Source organism: Fusarium oxysporum, chromosome XI (assembly GCF_013085055.1).
Source record: "Fusarium oxysporum Fo47 chromosome XI, complete sequence".
Taxonomy (NCBI): domain Eukaryota; kingdom Fungi; phylum Ascomycota; class Sordariomycetes; order Hypocreales; family Nectriaceae; genus Fusarium; species Fusarium oxysporum.
Window position 1 is genome coordinate 2,266,812 of NC_072850.1, and position 14,199 is coordinate 2,281,010.

The 14,199-nt window shown below is 46.5% G+C and overlaps 5 protein-coding genes across 5 annotated transcripts; 2 read left to right on the forward strand and 3 right to left on the reverse strand.

The window, feature by feature from the left end:
• Window positions 1-936: 936 nt before the first annotated feature.
• On the forward strand, window positions 937-2,347 carry FOBCDRAFT_208769 (uncharacterized protein; the record flags this gene model as incomplete). Its single annotated transcript, XM_059609244.1, has 3 exons — window positions 937-1,247; window positions 1,361-2,092; window positions 2,320-2,347. 3 exons carry the CDS (start codon window positions 937-939, stop codon window positions 2,345-2,347), a joined length of 1,071 nt encoding a protein of 356 aa, XP_059468097.1.
• Window positions 2,348-2,644: 297 nt separating this feature from the next.
• Window positions 2,645-4,763, reverse strand: FOBCDRAFT_192601 (putative sugar transporter). Its single transcript, XM_031192979.3, has 7 exons — window positions 4,558-4,763; window positions 4,372-4,497; window positions 4,197-4,300; window positions 3,998-4,144; window positions 3,398-3,943; window positions 3,034-3,341; window positions 2,645-2,977 (listed from the first exon to the last, which is right to left on the reverse strand). The coding sequence occupies exons 1-7, from the start codon at window positions 4,722-4,724 to the stop codon at window positions 2,783-2,785; spliced, it is 1,593 nt and encodes a 530-aa protein (XP_031031825.2). The 5' UTR covers window positions 4,725-4,763; the 3' UTR covers window positions 2,645-2,782.
• Window positions 4,764-6,612: 1,849 nt separating this feature from the next.
• FOBCDRAFT_148665 (uncharacterized protein) lies at window positions 6,613-7,620 on the reverse strand (the record flags this gene model as incomplete). Its single annotated transcript, XM_054707625.2, has 1 exon — window positions 6,613-7,620. One exon carries the CDS (start codon window positions 7,618-7,620, stop codon window positions 6,613-6,615), a length of 1,008 nt encoding a protein of 335 aa, XP_054563600.2.
• Window positions 7,621-8,214: 594 nt separating this feature from the next.
• FOBCDRAFT_208772 (uncharacterized protein) lies at window positions 8,215-9,622 on the forward strand (the record flags this gene model as incomplete). Its single annotated transcript, XM_054707626.2, has 4 exons — window positions 8,215-8,242; window positions 8,302-8,433; window positions 8,601-8,915; window positions 9,138-9,622. 4 exons carry the CDS (start codon window positions 8,215-8,217, stop codon window positions 9,620-9,622), a joined length of 960 nt encoding a protein of 319 aa, XP_054563601.2.
• A 528-nt stretch (window positions 9,623-10,150) lies between these two features.
• Window positions 10,151-13,649, reverse strand: FOBCDRAFT_208773 (RNA dependent RNA polymerase-domain-containing protein; the record flags this gene model as incomplete). The annotated part of the gene is made up of 4 exons (XM_059609245.1): window positions 10,151-12,216; window positions 12,262-12,392; window positions 12,456-13,053; window positions 13,109-13,649. The coding sequence occupies 4 exons, from the start codon at window positions 13,647-13,649 to the stop codon at window positions 10,151-10,153; spliced, it is 3,336 nt and encodes a 1,111-aa protein (XP_059466275.1).
• Between the last annotated feature and the right edge of the window lie 550 nt (window positions 13,650-14,199).

The following is a 14,199-nucleotide window of genomic DNA, read 5'->3' on the forward strand; positions in this document are numbered from 1 at the left end:
ACTCGCCCAACCTGCCTCCAGTCTCTTCTAACGTATAGTTCAACCTGTTGAGCACGGCAGTAGATGCAGTAACACGAACGCACCATGTTGGTAGAGGAGAGTGGCCTCTTTCTACTGTTCGAGTCATGGATAAGGTTCTTACACACTCTTGGTGATTTTCGCAGGAATCCAGCCATCGCCGTATCCTATTGCAAGATGATTTAGATGAAGGGTCTCTGCCAACTGGGGGTAGTCCGATTATATCTCCACTAGTTGCTGCTGGACTGCCTATGGTGTGTAGGTAGCTGCTTTTTTGTTACGGCACCGCAGGGCTTTGCTTACCTTGATCAGCGTGCAGATTGAACACATTGTAGCCGTCGCCTCTAGAGAACAACGAAGGCTTCGGATCTTTCGAAAGTTTAACAATCAGTATAGAAATTCCAAGTCCACGATTACCCCGTACTGCTAAGCCGCTGTTGTTGGGTACATCGGCAGGGCTTGCTGAGGTCCAGTGAAGCCATTCGAATCCACGCTTCAACAAACCATTCTCACGAAAGAAATTCTCATTATTTCCTCCGATAAGGAACTGGCAAAAGTGACATCCTTGCTGACTACCTTCTCTGACAAGGGCCGTTTTGGTAGTCATCCAAGGGCTTCCCGGCCGGGCAAACGCCTGAATATCGAATCCCTGACAAGAAGGACAAAGACTAGCGGAAGTTGCCATTTTGGTCTGCGATGACGAAGAAAATACTTTTAAGATAATCTAATATCAACAAATGGATGGCAAAGCGGGGAGATGACAGCATTGCGCTGCAGTGCCTGAGGCATGAGTGCGTGCGGCTGAAGTGAAAGCGCAAATGTCGTCAATGACCTATCAGACATTTCACTCAGTGTGTCGTCAGCATTTGAAAAGAGGGTCGTGGCTCTGAAAGAGCAATATCAAACGTACTCAAAGATATGGCTCAAGACAAGTTTCAACTCAATGTCCACCCTTGGCGCGAGGTACTACTGATGCGCGCTACCGGTTACCCTCCGTTTTTCATAAGCTTTTTACGTTTCACCTTTGCTATTATCGCTACTGGTAGAAGACGTGCTAAGTACAATTATACATTTCAAAACAGGGATTCAAGCGGCCCGGGGATCTTCGCATATCCTCAGCCTGTATCTGACGAGCGCTATGTTGACTACGGCCTCGCTCAGTTTGATAACCAGGCACACGCTGTTGAGTCTCTACTCAATGTCTACCTCGCTCTTAGCCTAGTCGACTGGTTTCCATCCTGGATCTTCGCAAGATAAAGACACAATCCCGTTTGGGCTAACGAGTGGGTGTCAAGAGTCAGTATACTAGCTCATGCAGTCGTTCCTGCTGTGCATTTGGCAGCCGCCATTGCTTGCCAAGTCCTATTCGCGGCCCTAGTAGACAATTGGCTCAGTTCACCACGAGTGAAAAACTTGCTGGACTCGTGGAGGAGCTGGACAGAAGACCATACGAACCAAACACCCCCCTCCCTTCAGATCTTCCGCCGCCACCACCCCCTCCTCCACGAGGTGCCTACATAAGTGAAAACCTAAAAGAACGAGAGATAGACCCTGTGTTCACATGCGTGTTGGCATTTGTCGTCCTCTCATCCATAGATGCCTCCATCCGCTGGGCCAAGATCCTTACCCTACGAGTTTTACCAACATCCTGGAGATTCCCGGACTCTATCACCATTTGCCATCGGCCCATCCCTGCTGAGAGTCCTCAAGAACTTGAAGAATACCGTAGAGAATGGGATGGGGCTGTAGCCTCCATATTCCAAAAGCAGCAGAGCCGGAGGTTGAGCTTTGGGCGGCGTACTACCCAGTCGGCTGCCCAGTCCTCAGGAAATGCAAACACTCCTTCAAGTCCTTCCCCAGGTCACGGTCAACCAAACCCACGAGGGAATGTGCCTCTTGCTCCCATCCTTCTTCGTGATGGCCTCCGGATCCTAAGGGAATACCAGAGACTCTTTCTCTACTACTTCGTTGGCTACATGCAATGGGAAGTGATACTTGGCTTTGCCGCAATTGAGCTTGTTCTTAATACGATCTACTTGGTACTTTTACAGAGGTCCAATCGCGTGTGCAGCAGGTGGGTAATGCTAATAGATACGAATTATATACTGATTGAGGGGTCCAGCGGCTGCATTATGGGACTAGTATACCCTTCTTGGTGGCTATTAACTTTGCTAAGTATTGCCACTATCATACGCTTTCGAATACCATTCCAACGGATTATATGGAGCGGCGCCAATTCCGTCGCTGTTGTACACCTTATTGCTTTATGCTTTTGGATCGGGACTATATTATTACTTATAGGTCTGGTATTGATGGTGATTGCGGATGACTTCCTGAATAGATCTGAGAATGATGTTGCTATAGTCGGTCTCAACATAGGACGTGTTATGCTTGTTGGCATCTGGATTACAGTAGTGTATATATATCCTCCTTGGAGAAGGTACTTTAGAAGATAAGGGCTTCTTAGTAGTGATATATATAGTATATGTACTTTTTTTGCAGAGAAGAGAAGATGAGGATATATATGCCTACCTAAAAAGAGGCTGTTAGCTGACTAAGACGGAGTCACAATGTCGATGGCAGTGATAATTGCCGGGTAGCATCAAGACCAAGGATCAGGTTCGCAGGGGAGATTCATCAAGCGTTGTATTTATAAAGGCGTCCTGTCATTTTGCGGACTTCTATCAAGGGATCAAACTATTATGTGTTTCTGGCTCTCAGCGACGCTAGCGATGATCAAGTTCCTGAGCCAACTTAGAGACAATTACAAATCCCTGCGCTCATCATGATGCACCTGTTCCGTGGTCTCAAAAACAGCCTGCTTCTCAGTATCCTTGAGGTCGACTTGTGCAACATTAGCATCATCACCATCGAAGATTCTAGCAATCTCCTCCAGAGTAGGGCCCTTGGTCTCAACATAGAAGAAGAAGACAAAGGCGAGCTCAACAGCGATCCAAACCTATTTCTCTATTAGTCTTCTGAACATGAGAGTAAAGTCAGAGAAGCGGCACTTACAGTGTAGAAGCACCAGAAGTTCCACTTGTTGGGAAGATTATCGAGAGCGATAGGGTTGGTCTGGTTGCCAATGGTGAGGGCAACCTGAATGAAGAAGTTCATGATAGTGAGGCCACGGGCACGGAGTCTGAAGGGGCAGATCTCCAGAGCGTAGGCGACGATAAGACCGGACCAGGCGATAGAGTAGCAGACGTCGAAGAGCCAGATGAGGGCGATCTGGGGGTATCCAAGACGCTTGATCTCGACCTCACCACCGGCTTCAAAGCGAGCGGCAACAATGGTCCAGGCCAAGAAGAACAACAGCATACCTAAATTGGCAAAGTCAGCCTGAGAAACTGGTTAGTCAGGAGATGTTTCTACATACCGACAGTGGCAGTAAGGAAGAGTGGACGACGACCGAAGCGATCAATTCCCATGGAGCAGCCAATAGCAACGAAAAGCTTGAGCATGTTCTCTCCTGCGTTCAGTCCGGTCTTTTGGGCCTGGTCCTTGATACCAGCGCCCTCGTAGATAATGTTGGAATAGTTGCTGATCAGAGCATTTCCAGAGTACTGCGAGATGATACCCAGGGAGACCAAGAGCATGAGACGATAACGGTTACCGCGGGTTCGAAGGAAATCAAGGTAGCTGCCGCTCTTCTGAGCCTGGTATTCGAGGGCGATGGTCTCCTTGATCTCAGTGTACTCAAACTGCACGGTCGCGTTGTTGGCGTCTCCGTTGGCGTGGTACTTGGCAAGGATGTCAAGAGCTTCCTCGTGGCGCTCGTGAGCCATAAGCCAACGGGGAGACTCGGGGATCCAATAGATGAAGGTGATTTGGATCAAAGATGGCACGGCTTGGATGAGGGTGATGGATCGCCATGACCAGTTGCTGTTGATGTTGATCGTACCGAGACCGATGAAAGCGCAGACTAGAGAGGTACATCAGCGATTGTTGGAGTTAAGTTTGTGGTGTGTTGACTTACGGGTGGCACCCAGGTTCCACAAGCAGTTGTAGATGGCAGAGACGATGGCACGGTGCTGAGGATGGCAGATCTCGGTGAGGAGAACAGGGCAAGAGAGCTGGGCCAAAGAGTTTCCGAAACCGACGAGGAATCGACCACCAAGGTACACTGTCAAGATTTATCAGCGCTGCTCAAATATGTGAGTCGGTCGATAACATACTGCCGAAACCATTGGTGAAGGCCGAGATGAAAGCGCCGAGAATCATGATGAGACATCCCACGGCAATGGGGATCTTTCGGCCAAAGTGATCAGCCATGAATGGACTATGCCAAATAAAGTTAGTTTCTTTCCTTCATGTCCACCAATTATCTCCCCGCAGACAGAAACAACGTACGCGAATGGGAAACTAGCAATGCTACCAATCTGATAGATCGAGTTGAGAATGCCAAGCTTGGAGCCCTTGGGCTTGCCAAAGTAATCCTGCCAATCGTCCATGGCCTGGGAAGTGTTCAACATGGATCTAAAAATTCCCCGTTAGCCCAATTCCATCGCCCAGAGACTTGGCGATCCCTTGGCTTACCCATCGTAACCAGTGGTGGCAGAGCAGACACACAGAATGGCGGCGTAAAAGTACAGCACGCGCATTCCAGGATCAGCCCACCATTTGACCTTGGCGAGCTGAGGAGCCTCAGCCTGCGCGACGGCGAGGTCCTGCTTGGTAGTAGCTGTACCGACAGCGAAAGGCATCTTGAAGAGCTGTACAGATTTGGGATAATCTCGAAAGCCACAATGCAGTGTGATGCAAAAAGAGTAAGAGCAACTTGGCGCCAAGCTGGACATTAAATATGAAACCCTCTATCGCGTACAAATTAACCTATTAACCGGGTCCTGTAATTACCCCAGTACGCCGGCGAATATAGCCTAAACTGCCCAGCCTAATAGGATCGCCTCCCCGGGTATTTCCCCAGGGGGTGGTCTGCTGGACCCTCTTCTGGGGTTAGCTCCATTGAATAAAGGAAAAAATCTAAGAGCCGCATGATTCGACGGCCCGGCTGCCGTTGGAGTTTGTCTGGTGGTACCCGACTTTTACGGCAAAATCCCCCGCAAACCCGTATCACGCTACTCCGTACTCGCCCCAAACCCCCCATCAGCCCACTATTTCTCTACCCACTGCTATCGTATTTTCAAAAAGCCGCGGGTAAGTTGCTTACTTTGATGCCATTTTTAAAACTATTGATGTCGGCTCTATTTATCTGTGGAATTACCCCATAGGTGATTCGGATTCATATTCGGCCCTTCCAGAGCTGACAATATGAGTTGTCTGATGGTGCATCGCTGTATCCCAAACCCAAGAGCAAAAAGCGTGAACCTCTTCTGTTTCATGTAGTTGTAAATCTCTTGTAAATCTGCGTGCACTTGGCACTAGCGAGGTGAGGTTGGGAAGCAGAATGCATTATTTGAGATCCTAGGGTTACATCAGATCATCATCCTGGCTTGTTAGCGTCGATTTCTTCGCCTCGGAGTACGGGAACAAACACAGCTGTCGTTCGGCAGCTTGACTATTGTACATGTTCACAAAGACAACCAAGACAACTATGGTGAACTCGCATCTTTAAACTGATCAAAACTACAAAATTACAAAACCCTCAACGCCAAACGCAATATCCTCTGACAGACGTGTCTCAGCATTCTGCGAGTTCTGCTCAAAACAAACGGGCATCAGCCAACAGTCTAGCCAATCGTCCAATCGTGCTGTCAATCACATTCAGCCTCAAACCCGTTCATCGGTCAAGCCGGCCCATCCGAATCTGAGTCCACGTGGCACAACCGAAGGACGGATGCACTCATGTGGCTGAGCGCGCTTGGCAGGTCGCGACTCGTCTACGCCCTTGTACTCACCATCATCAGCGTTACGCCTCTCCTTTGCCGCACGATCCCCGAGCTGCCACTTCTTCTTGTTCTCTGGAAGCACTGTCATTAATGAGCTCGACGACAGCCGGCCTCTCTTCACCCCACGGTTTGGCACAATGCCAGTAGTAGTAGAGTCCTCAACCTCGTCAGCATCACTTAGTATCTCATCAAACTTGGGGGATGGGATCGAGAAAGAGAGGTCAGGACAGCCTAGCTCGTCAGCGGGGCGAGTAGCCAAAGTCTCAGCCTTGCGCCTAAAGTCGACAAAGCGTTGGGGCTGTTCGTCATCACTTTGGGCGACCCAGTTGTGCTCGGGCGCGTTTGAAGCGGTGGGACGCGACTCTTAATCTTATCTACTGATAACGATAGGACAGCCGCATTTTGATCATCGCCACAACACCACTTACCTACCCTAGTGACCTTGAATTTCATCAGCTTCACGAGGATGAGCAGCTTTAATCTCATTCGCTTTAATAGGTTTGATGGGCATTTAATTGATAAATACCTTACTCCATATCAAATTTCATCAAACCCCATCAATTGTATCAGCCTCATCAACATGACCCGCTGTCGTCCATTCATCTTAGTCAAATCATTAGCAGAACCAGTTACTCGCCCAGCCATATTTGCCCCAGACTCCGATAAGGCAAACCCCATACTACAATAGTCACAAAAGGCAACTTACGCGAGTCTCACCCTCTGACTGAAACAAGGCCTGGCAATTTCAGCTCACTGACCGCAGTGAACATTTCGCATCTGTGACAATCTTCTTGAGGCTCTCTTCAAGTCGCTTGTTCGTATCAGCAAGAGCTGCATTTCTATTCATGAGGTCCTTGTAACTCTTGGCAGCATCTCTTGCAAGAGCAATTTTAGTCAAGAGGTCCTTGCTCGTAGCAATAAGATATCCGTTATCTGAATCTATGTCCCTGTTTTCCTCAACAAGGGCTCCGTTCTCGGTAACAAGATCTTTATTACTCGACTCCAGCTCCTGAATCTTAACAAGCTCTTCATTCTCAGTAATGAGACCCTTGTTACATGACTCCAAGTCCTTGTTCTTCTTAACGAGAGACTCATTCTTGCTGTTGGCTGCATCAAGTAACTTCTCAAGTTGGCGAATCTCACCGTGGAGCTTTACCTTCGCCATCACGTTAGCCTCGTGGATGCGGTTGTCGGGGTCAAAAAGTGCTTGATATAAAGATTGCGCCTTGCGCTGAAGTGCTTCCACTTCGAGCTGTAGCTTGAGATTGTACTGAATAGCAGACTGTTTCTCTTGCTCAGATTGTCGCAGTTTCTTCTCAAGCTCTTTAGTCTTCTCAACCCAGTGCGCTTCTCTTTTCATCGAGTATGACAAGAATGACACATCCGAGTCAACCTTGATATCAGCCTCTGTCGGAATATCTGCAACCTGATCTGGCTCTTCTTCCGTGGCATGTGAATTGCTCTGTTTCATGCCTTCGACCTGCTCTCTCCAGTCATGAAGTGCAATAGCTAGGGCACCATCATCCTCAACCCACTCTCGCGGAAACTCCAGCTCTGAGAGCCGGCGGTGAGAGGTGATTCTGGTGACCGGGTTGAGGTCTCGCGCGGTTCTAAGGTCATCTTCTGTCAATACAACGCCTGAAAATGCCGGACCTTGGGATAAGAAATGCGCAAGATGCTGGATTTGTCGGGCAACCCTGAGAATCTCAACGTTGGCCTCCGAGTCGGGCTTCTCAGCAAAGGCTATTGACATGGTGAGATTCAGATTCATCTCGGATGTCTCTCAGCTTTTGGGGAAGGAAATAGGCGTCATCGATAGTTGTCACAATTGGGCAAAAAGTGTGTAGTAGTGGGGAGGGTTGACATGCTTGACACGTCAACAGAAATTGTCTATTTATAACCCAACTTTTGTATGTTCAGAAGCTACATGTTCTAGCAGGAGCTCAATGCACTCCAATCTTTTACCCATGAAATAGGCAGCAGCCTTTCAACCACTGTCATATCTGCTGCCTGTCTCATAGCGAACAAAAGAGAAGCTCTGGATCCTAGTAATTGTCTGATATGCCTGAATGAAGTAATGACTACAGAGTAAAGACCCTTGTGTCGCTGCAGGTCTGATATTTATCTATCGATATACCCATTTATTGGTAAAGAATTTAAGTATTTGATAATTGGCTCTGTGGTCAGAGATAAATGCATTACATCAAAACCGGCATGTTGGCATTGTCGTAGAGAGTCCTAGGTTATCTGGCTTTATATACTTTCGGACGTGTCTAGCGCAGCACGGCATTGGCGTATGTAATCAAGAACATGTTTGCAGTGCATTTGGGTTAAATAAATAGAATCTATGCCAAGCAGAACACTTGCGAAAAGAGGTACCCTCAGCTAGAAGTTTGAACATAACTGTCTCCTGTTCAGGGCGACAATAGTGCAGGCAACTGGTGCTTTGAACAATCAGAAAAGAGGGACTTTCGCAGGTCCAGTGGCAGTCATCACTTTATCTCTGGTGTAAATTGGCAGTATGGACTTCTAGGGACTACGACATCTGGGAAGTCTTATAGGCTTGGTATGTAGATGAAATTTCTTTTCATGTTCTGCCTTGAGGGATACTTGCACAGTACCCTAGTAGCTCTATGTCCGCTGTTTTCTTTGTTGTTTAGCAAAGTGCATAAGATCAAGTTCCCAACATAGTCGATCTTTTTATTGCATCTATGAATAATATCGTATTTACAGAACATGAAGCTACAATCCGGGAAATGCAGGGAAAGGTCACTGATCTTTGGCGCATCAATCAACAGCAAGAGGAGAAGGTCAGGGATTTGGAGAAGCAAAATGAAGATCGAAATGTCAAATTTGAAACCACAAAACACAAACTCATACGGACTGAAGTCACGATCCTAGCTCTAGAGGCCATGGTTAAGCTCCAGAAAACCCAGATCGAAGATTTGAAACAGGAGTCTCACCAGCACCAGGACGAAACGGAGGCGTTGAAGAATCAGAACAAATGCCATAAGCTAGAACATGCCACCAGAGTCTCAGAGCTGGAGAGTGAGAAATCGCTCCAAACCGCCAAAATCTCCAAGTAAGAGAAGGCGAAGTCAAGCGAAGCCTCGGGCGTCAAAGTCAACTTTTCAATCCTCCAGTCCAAGCTTATGCGCGCAGAATCAGAGTACAAAGATAAGATCCTAGAGCTGAATAACAAGAACCTGAAGCCGAAAGTGAAGCTGAGAGATTGTATCAAGGAGTTACAGAGCTAGAATGAAGATCAAGAAGCTGAGATCCAAGCAATAAAGGATCGTCTGCAGGACAAAGAGAATCTCATGTCCAAGCTACCAGACGCCTCGCAAACAAAAGATTCATCGTGGGAAACTCAATCACAGCGACTTTCCTTGCTGGAAACTCAGGTCGAAACTATAGAGGCTGAAAAGCGACGCGAAGAGTCTAGAAGCCAAGAACTCGAAATAAAGTACAGCACCGAGACATTCCCACGTAAGAAGTTACAACAGCAACTCAACCTGAACCAATACGACGTTGACCAAGTAAATGAAATTGCTCAGATTCTGGGGTTCCATTTTAACAGCACCTATGTCAGATTCTCTGGGGATAATAAGCTCCATACAAAGTCGGAATTGGAGGAGGCGTATAAAGAAGCGCAAAGGCTGCAGGGTAAACGGTGGGGAGTGGCTCCGGCGCGACGAATGCGTATTCAAGAAGAAGAGGACCGAGAAAGCTATGCTTACTCAGACGAGTATTAATTTGGCTGGTTGAGCAGTGTTGTAATTAGGGTAGGTGGCTATGGTAACGCATATTTCTTGTAGTCTACTTTTAGGAATGAATGTAGACGTGGTACTTATGAACTTTGACAATAGAGCCTAAAACGTAATAAATGGCAGACATTTCAAAAACTTCAAAAGTATTGATTGATCATGGAGCGCACAACAGGAATAATTCACTACTTACCCTTGATGTTCCAGCTGAGAAAGGTTGGCCGGAAATGGTTGGCTTCCTGGTAGATGAGCAAAGGATGAATCCGGACAGAACGCACGAAGCCTCAAGCCTATTATCCAGAGCAGTACGTAAGAGCAATCTGTAGAAGGGAGGCTCATTCATTAGCAATAGTCGAGTAACTGCTCAATCAAGGCTCACGGACTGATCGAACAGCTGTCCAGATGACAAAAACACACTTAAGGCTTGTCTCCAGAATAAGTAGGATTCTTAAGGACAATCTGACTAACATATTAATCACAAAACGTCAGTCTGCTCCCATTATTTCCCAATTCTCCTCAATCAGGTATCGATATATTCTCCGCTAGTACTCCGTCTTCGCTGACACAATGTTGGGCAATTCGCTTTCCATCTGGGCGTAACACTTTATATGTTCTTGATATAACTGGAATTGGTGCCTTGGTCCTGGTAGATTTGATGAACTGAAGTTGACGGCCTGCAATTTGCCATACAAACTTGGGTTTCTTGTGATATAACTTGAAAGTCAGACTTGCTTTAAGAAGTTGCCAAGTTTCTAGTAGTGGCGAGTGGGTAAATGGTCTGGTGAGAACCCAGATTCCAAATCCTACGGAAGCAGACCTGGTCGTAATCTGTGGTGATATAGAATCCCATCTTTCGTATACGGAAGCGGCCTTGTCCAAATAATGATCTCTTCCATCTGGACCTGACATCATTTCAACCCAGCATGAAGCGCATTGGTGTATATCCCTTTCGAGATTCGACCGTAGTTCTAACAGCCAGTTTGATGCTGGATCTTGTTCACAGATCAGGTTCTTTGCCCCGGCTTCAAATTCATTCCAATAAGAAATGAGATCTTTATCAAATGTGGATAGAACCAATGGGCCCCCATTTCCATTTTGATCTGATCGGTAGCGGTGAAGGTCAGTCAGCCCCTGCTGTATTAACTCTTGCATCGTAAATTTGAGGAAATCCAGAATATGACACGGTCCTGAGATACTCCCAATACTGTCATTCTTGTACGCCGGTCGTTTGAGGAAAACCTGATTTTCACAGTATTCCTTCTGAAATCGTCGCCAAATTTTGTCATTGAACATGAACCCACTCTTTGTCTGATCAACCAATGTACTTAGAAGCCAGCTCATATTCAGGACAGAAGAGACATCCAGACTATCCTTGTGGTATGCCAGCCTTTCCTTGTAATTCGTACAGATGCCGACAAATTTAGGAGCGAGGTGAAATGTAAAAGCCTCTTCCAACAAGTGATCTAAAAAGTTCGACTGGCCGTGCATCGAGATAAGAGATTTAACCGTTCTCTTGTTCGGTTCGAAGTAGCCATCAAAGGAAGGTTTTGTGGGTACTTCGGCATTTCGAAAATTATTGACAATGTCCTTGTCCCAGCATATCCAAGCTTTATCACCATCGTAGTCACCTCCTGAAAGTTTGTCGGCAAGCGGCTCTTGCCCTGTACAAGGGAACACGATAACGTCTTTCAAGTGGCGGAGCTCCGGCTTGAAAACCGCCTTGACTTTTTGGATGTCGCTTGGCAGATGCGCAGGACATCTTGCAACAAGGACATCGAAGCCTTCCAGGTCATAACGGTCTTCTAAGCCATCGTTGAAAGGGCTTGAGAAGCACAACTGAACCTCATCTGGTCCAAGGACTCGCTGGAAATCCACTATGATCAACGCCCAAGTCGACTGATTAATCTTGATCTTCATCTTGTTTTTCGTCTCCTTCAGCTGTGACTCCATATGGTTTAAGACGAGGTTATGTAAAAACCCAAGCTGAAGGGGGTTAAATCCTCCATCTGAAAGGAAGCTCATTTGTTCTGGCCAGCCCTTGGGCAGCCCCCCAACGAACCAGGACTCGGCCTTCCCACCATAACTAGGATAGGAAGTCTCATGAATCCACTTTCTAAACAGCTCTGGGTGCTTCATAGCTTCTTTAGCGCTGTCTAAACTCATTTGAAGATGATTCTTCATGTGCTTGACGATTGCTGTTCGAGTGAGTTGGCGGTTGACGGATTGGCTTTCCAAAATCGAGATGAATTGATGATTCAACTGCGCTATTTCCAGCCCAGCGGATCGAGTTAAGATCTCCAGAGTTCGGTGTTGAGGGTCTTCCCAATCGCAATTCCACTTCTCTTGAGATTTGTATGTCTCAATCCATATCCGAGATGGTTGAGTTCCTATGTCAAGAACCCAGATCCCTTTGGCACTGCCTATCCTCCCTTGTATAGCTGATGGGAGGTAATCAAGCCCAAGGGCATGCTGAACCTTTCTCATGAGAGCCAGAGATACTCTTCCAATTCCGTCATTCATGACATTGCCAGTCGGCGATTCTTCGTCCATCAAGTAGTTACGCAGCTGCTTCTTTTCAAGTACTACAGTTGGGGTTGTCTTTGACAATCCTATTTGAATTAGCATACCGAAGTTCCATTTGAGATCCACCAAGACCGATCCAGGACTTAGAATACCCTGTGAGATACGATGAAAGAGCTTCATGTATGGTTGATCGAGGTTTTGATCAGTTTGTAACAGCCAGTTCAACATTGTGGATCTGTAACATGTAGCCCTGATGGGAATTTGGGCTTGAGTGAGCATCGCAAGGCTCACCACGCACGACTCGATACCTTGGCCTTGTTCTGCAAAAAGAATTACTTGTCGCTCTTCAGCGAATTCCGACGCTGGTGTCACCTTTGCGTTCTTCGACTTGAATTCATCAATAAAGAACGCCGCCCATTTGCGAGAAAGGAATGGATGGCGGCTGCGCACTAACCATCTTGCTAATGCTAGGTCTAGATTGTCAGCTTCAGCTTTAGCTCGATTCCCTATTCGTAGCTTTAGATCGATAAATCTGTCAGGAGCAAATTTCCGACTGAGTCTGCAGCTTTTTTCCAAGGCTGGAAGTTCGAAATCGAGTCTCGCATCTCCAGTCTTGGGATCTAAACGAAGGACTGCCTTGAAGACCACGACTTCCCCAGAGTGGGAGCTATCGGCCAAACCTCTGAGCCAGACCTCAGTGTCGCACGCTTCTGGAAAAGTTTTCCCCTGGAAACAGGGGATTCCCTTCAAAGCATCTCGAAATACGCTTTGATCTTCCCACAATGGTGAGTACTGGATGGAAGCATTTTCCAAAACAACGGAGCAATGGCGTGCAACACGATGCAGTTCCCACTTGATTATTAGAGGTGCATGGTCCATCTCTACTGGGCAGCTTGCTAACTTGTAGTTAGCGCCTGTTATAATTTCCTCTCACTTTGATCCCATACTTACGCCATATAGTGCTTAAGTTGCCTGCAAGGGCCGGGTGTGGTGCGACATTGTGCTCTTTTCCTTGCTTAAGTTGAATAGTGACAGCATCAAGGTTCTTGCACGGCAGCTGAGACAAACGTCCTTCGAAACCCACTCTGGACTCATGTGGCAACTGCTGCAAGTTCTCGTTTTCATTCCAAACCTGTGACATCACATCTGCCAAAGAAGACGAGACAGAATAGTCAGAGTCGTCGCTATCATCGTCATGACATAATGGCTTTTTCCAATGCCTATCATCGCAAATTGGAACTTGAGATATCATTATTCGGGGCTCAGATCTATTTGGACTTTTAGTCTCTTTCGTCTGGAAGTCCAATTCAGATCGTAGAACAAGACAATCATACTGGCGATTAGTGTTCGTGACCTCAGTGGTGGGAAGATATACTGAATGTCTGCCAGCAGAGTTCCCAGCGACCGGGCCGGCATTTTGTCTGTACATACGAATAGGCAGCTCATCCAGAACATCTAGCCCGCGGCCGGGTTCGATGGTGGAGGGTGACATGTTTCCTTCCCGTTCATTTAGCGCTTGCATGCCCATGAAATGTTTGCAGTTGTCGCAGGACAAGATGGCGTGAGGATTCTCAAAGATTCTCAATTTTCAAGATTTTCGGGCCTTGAATGAGGAAGGTCAAAGGAGAATTTACTTTGAGGGCACTTTTGTCACTTATCTTTCACACGAAAATTGTCTCTCTCAGCTGACAGTGGAGGGCCTCCTGCATGATAGTCGCGGATTGATGCCTAAGGCACTAACCAGAACCACGCTTGGGCGCTGAAATCGAATTAAGGCCCAGACACCACAAGCGTTTTAATTAATTATATATCAAGGAGTAGGTTAAGAATTATTATAAATATTTTTAAGCTTATCTTAATATATTATCAAATAACTAAATACGTATATTATTATAGTAAACTATTATTAAGCCTATTTGTTGATAATAAATTGAATATTTTCTAAAAAGCTTTAATATAGAATATATATTTATTTATAGTTAAATCTATTCATTTTAATAGCACATTTCAGTTAATATATTAAAAAAAGGTTTCTAAAATAA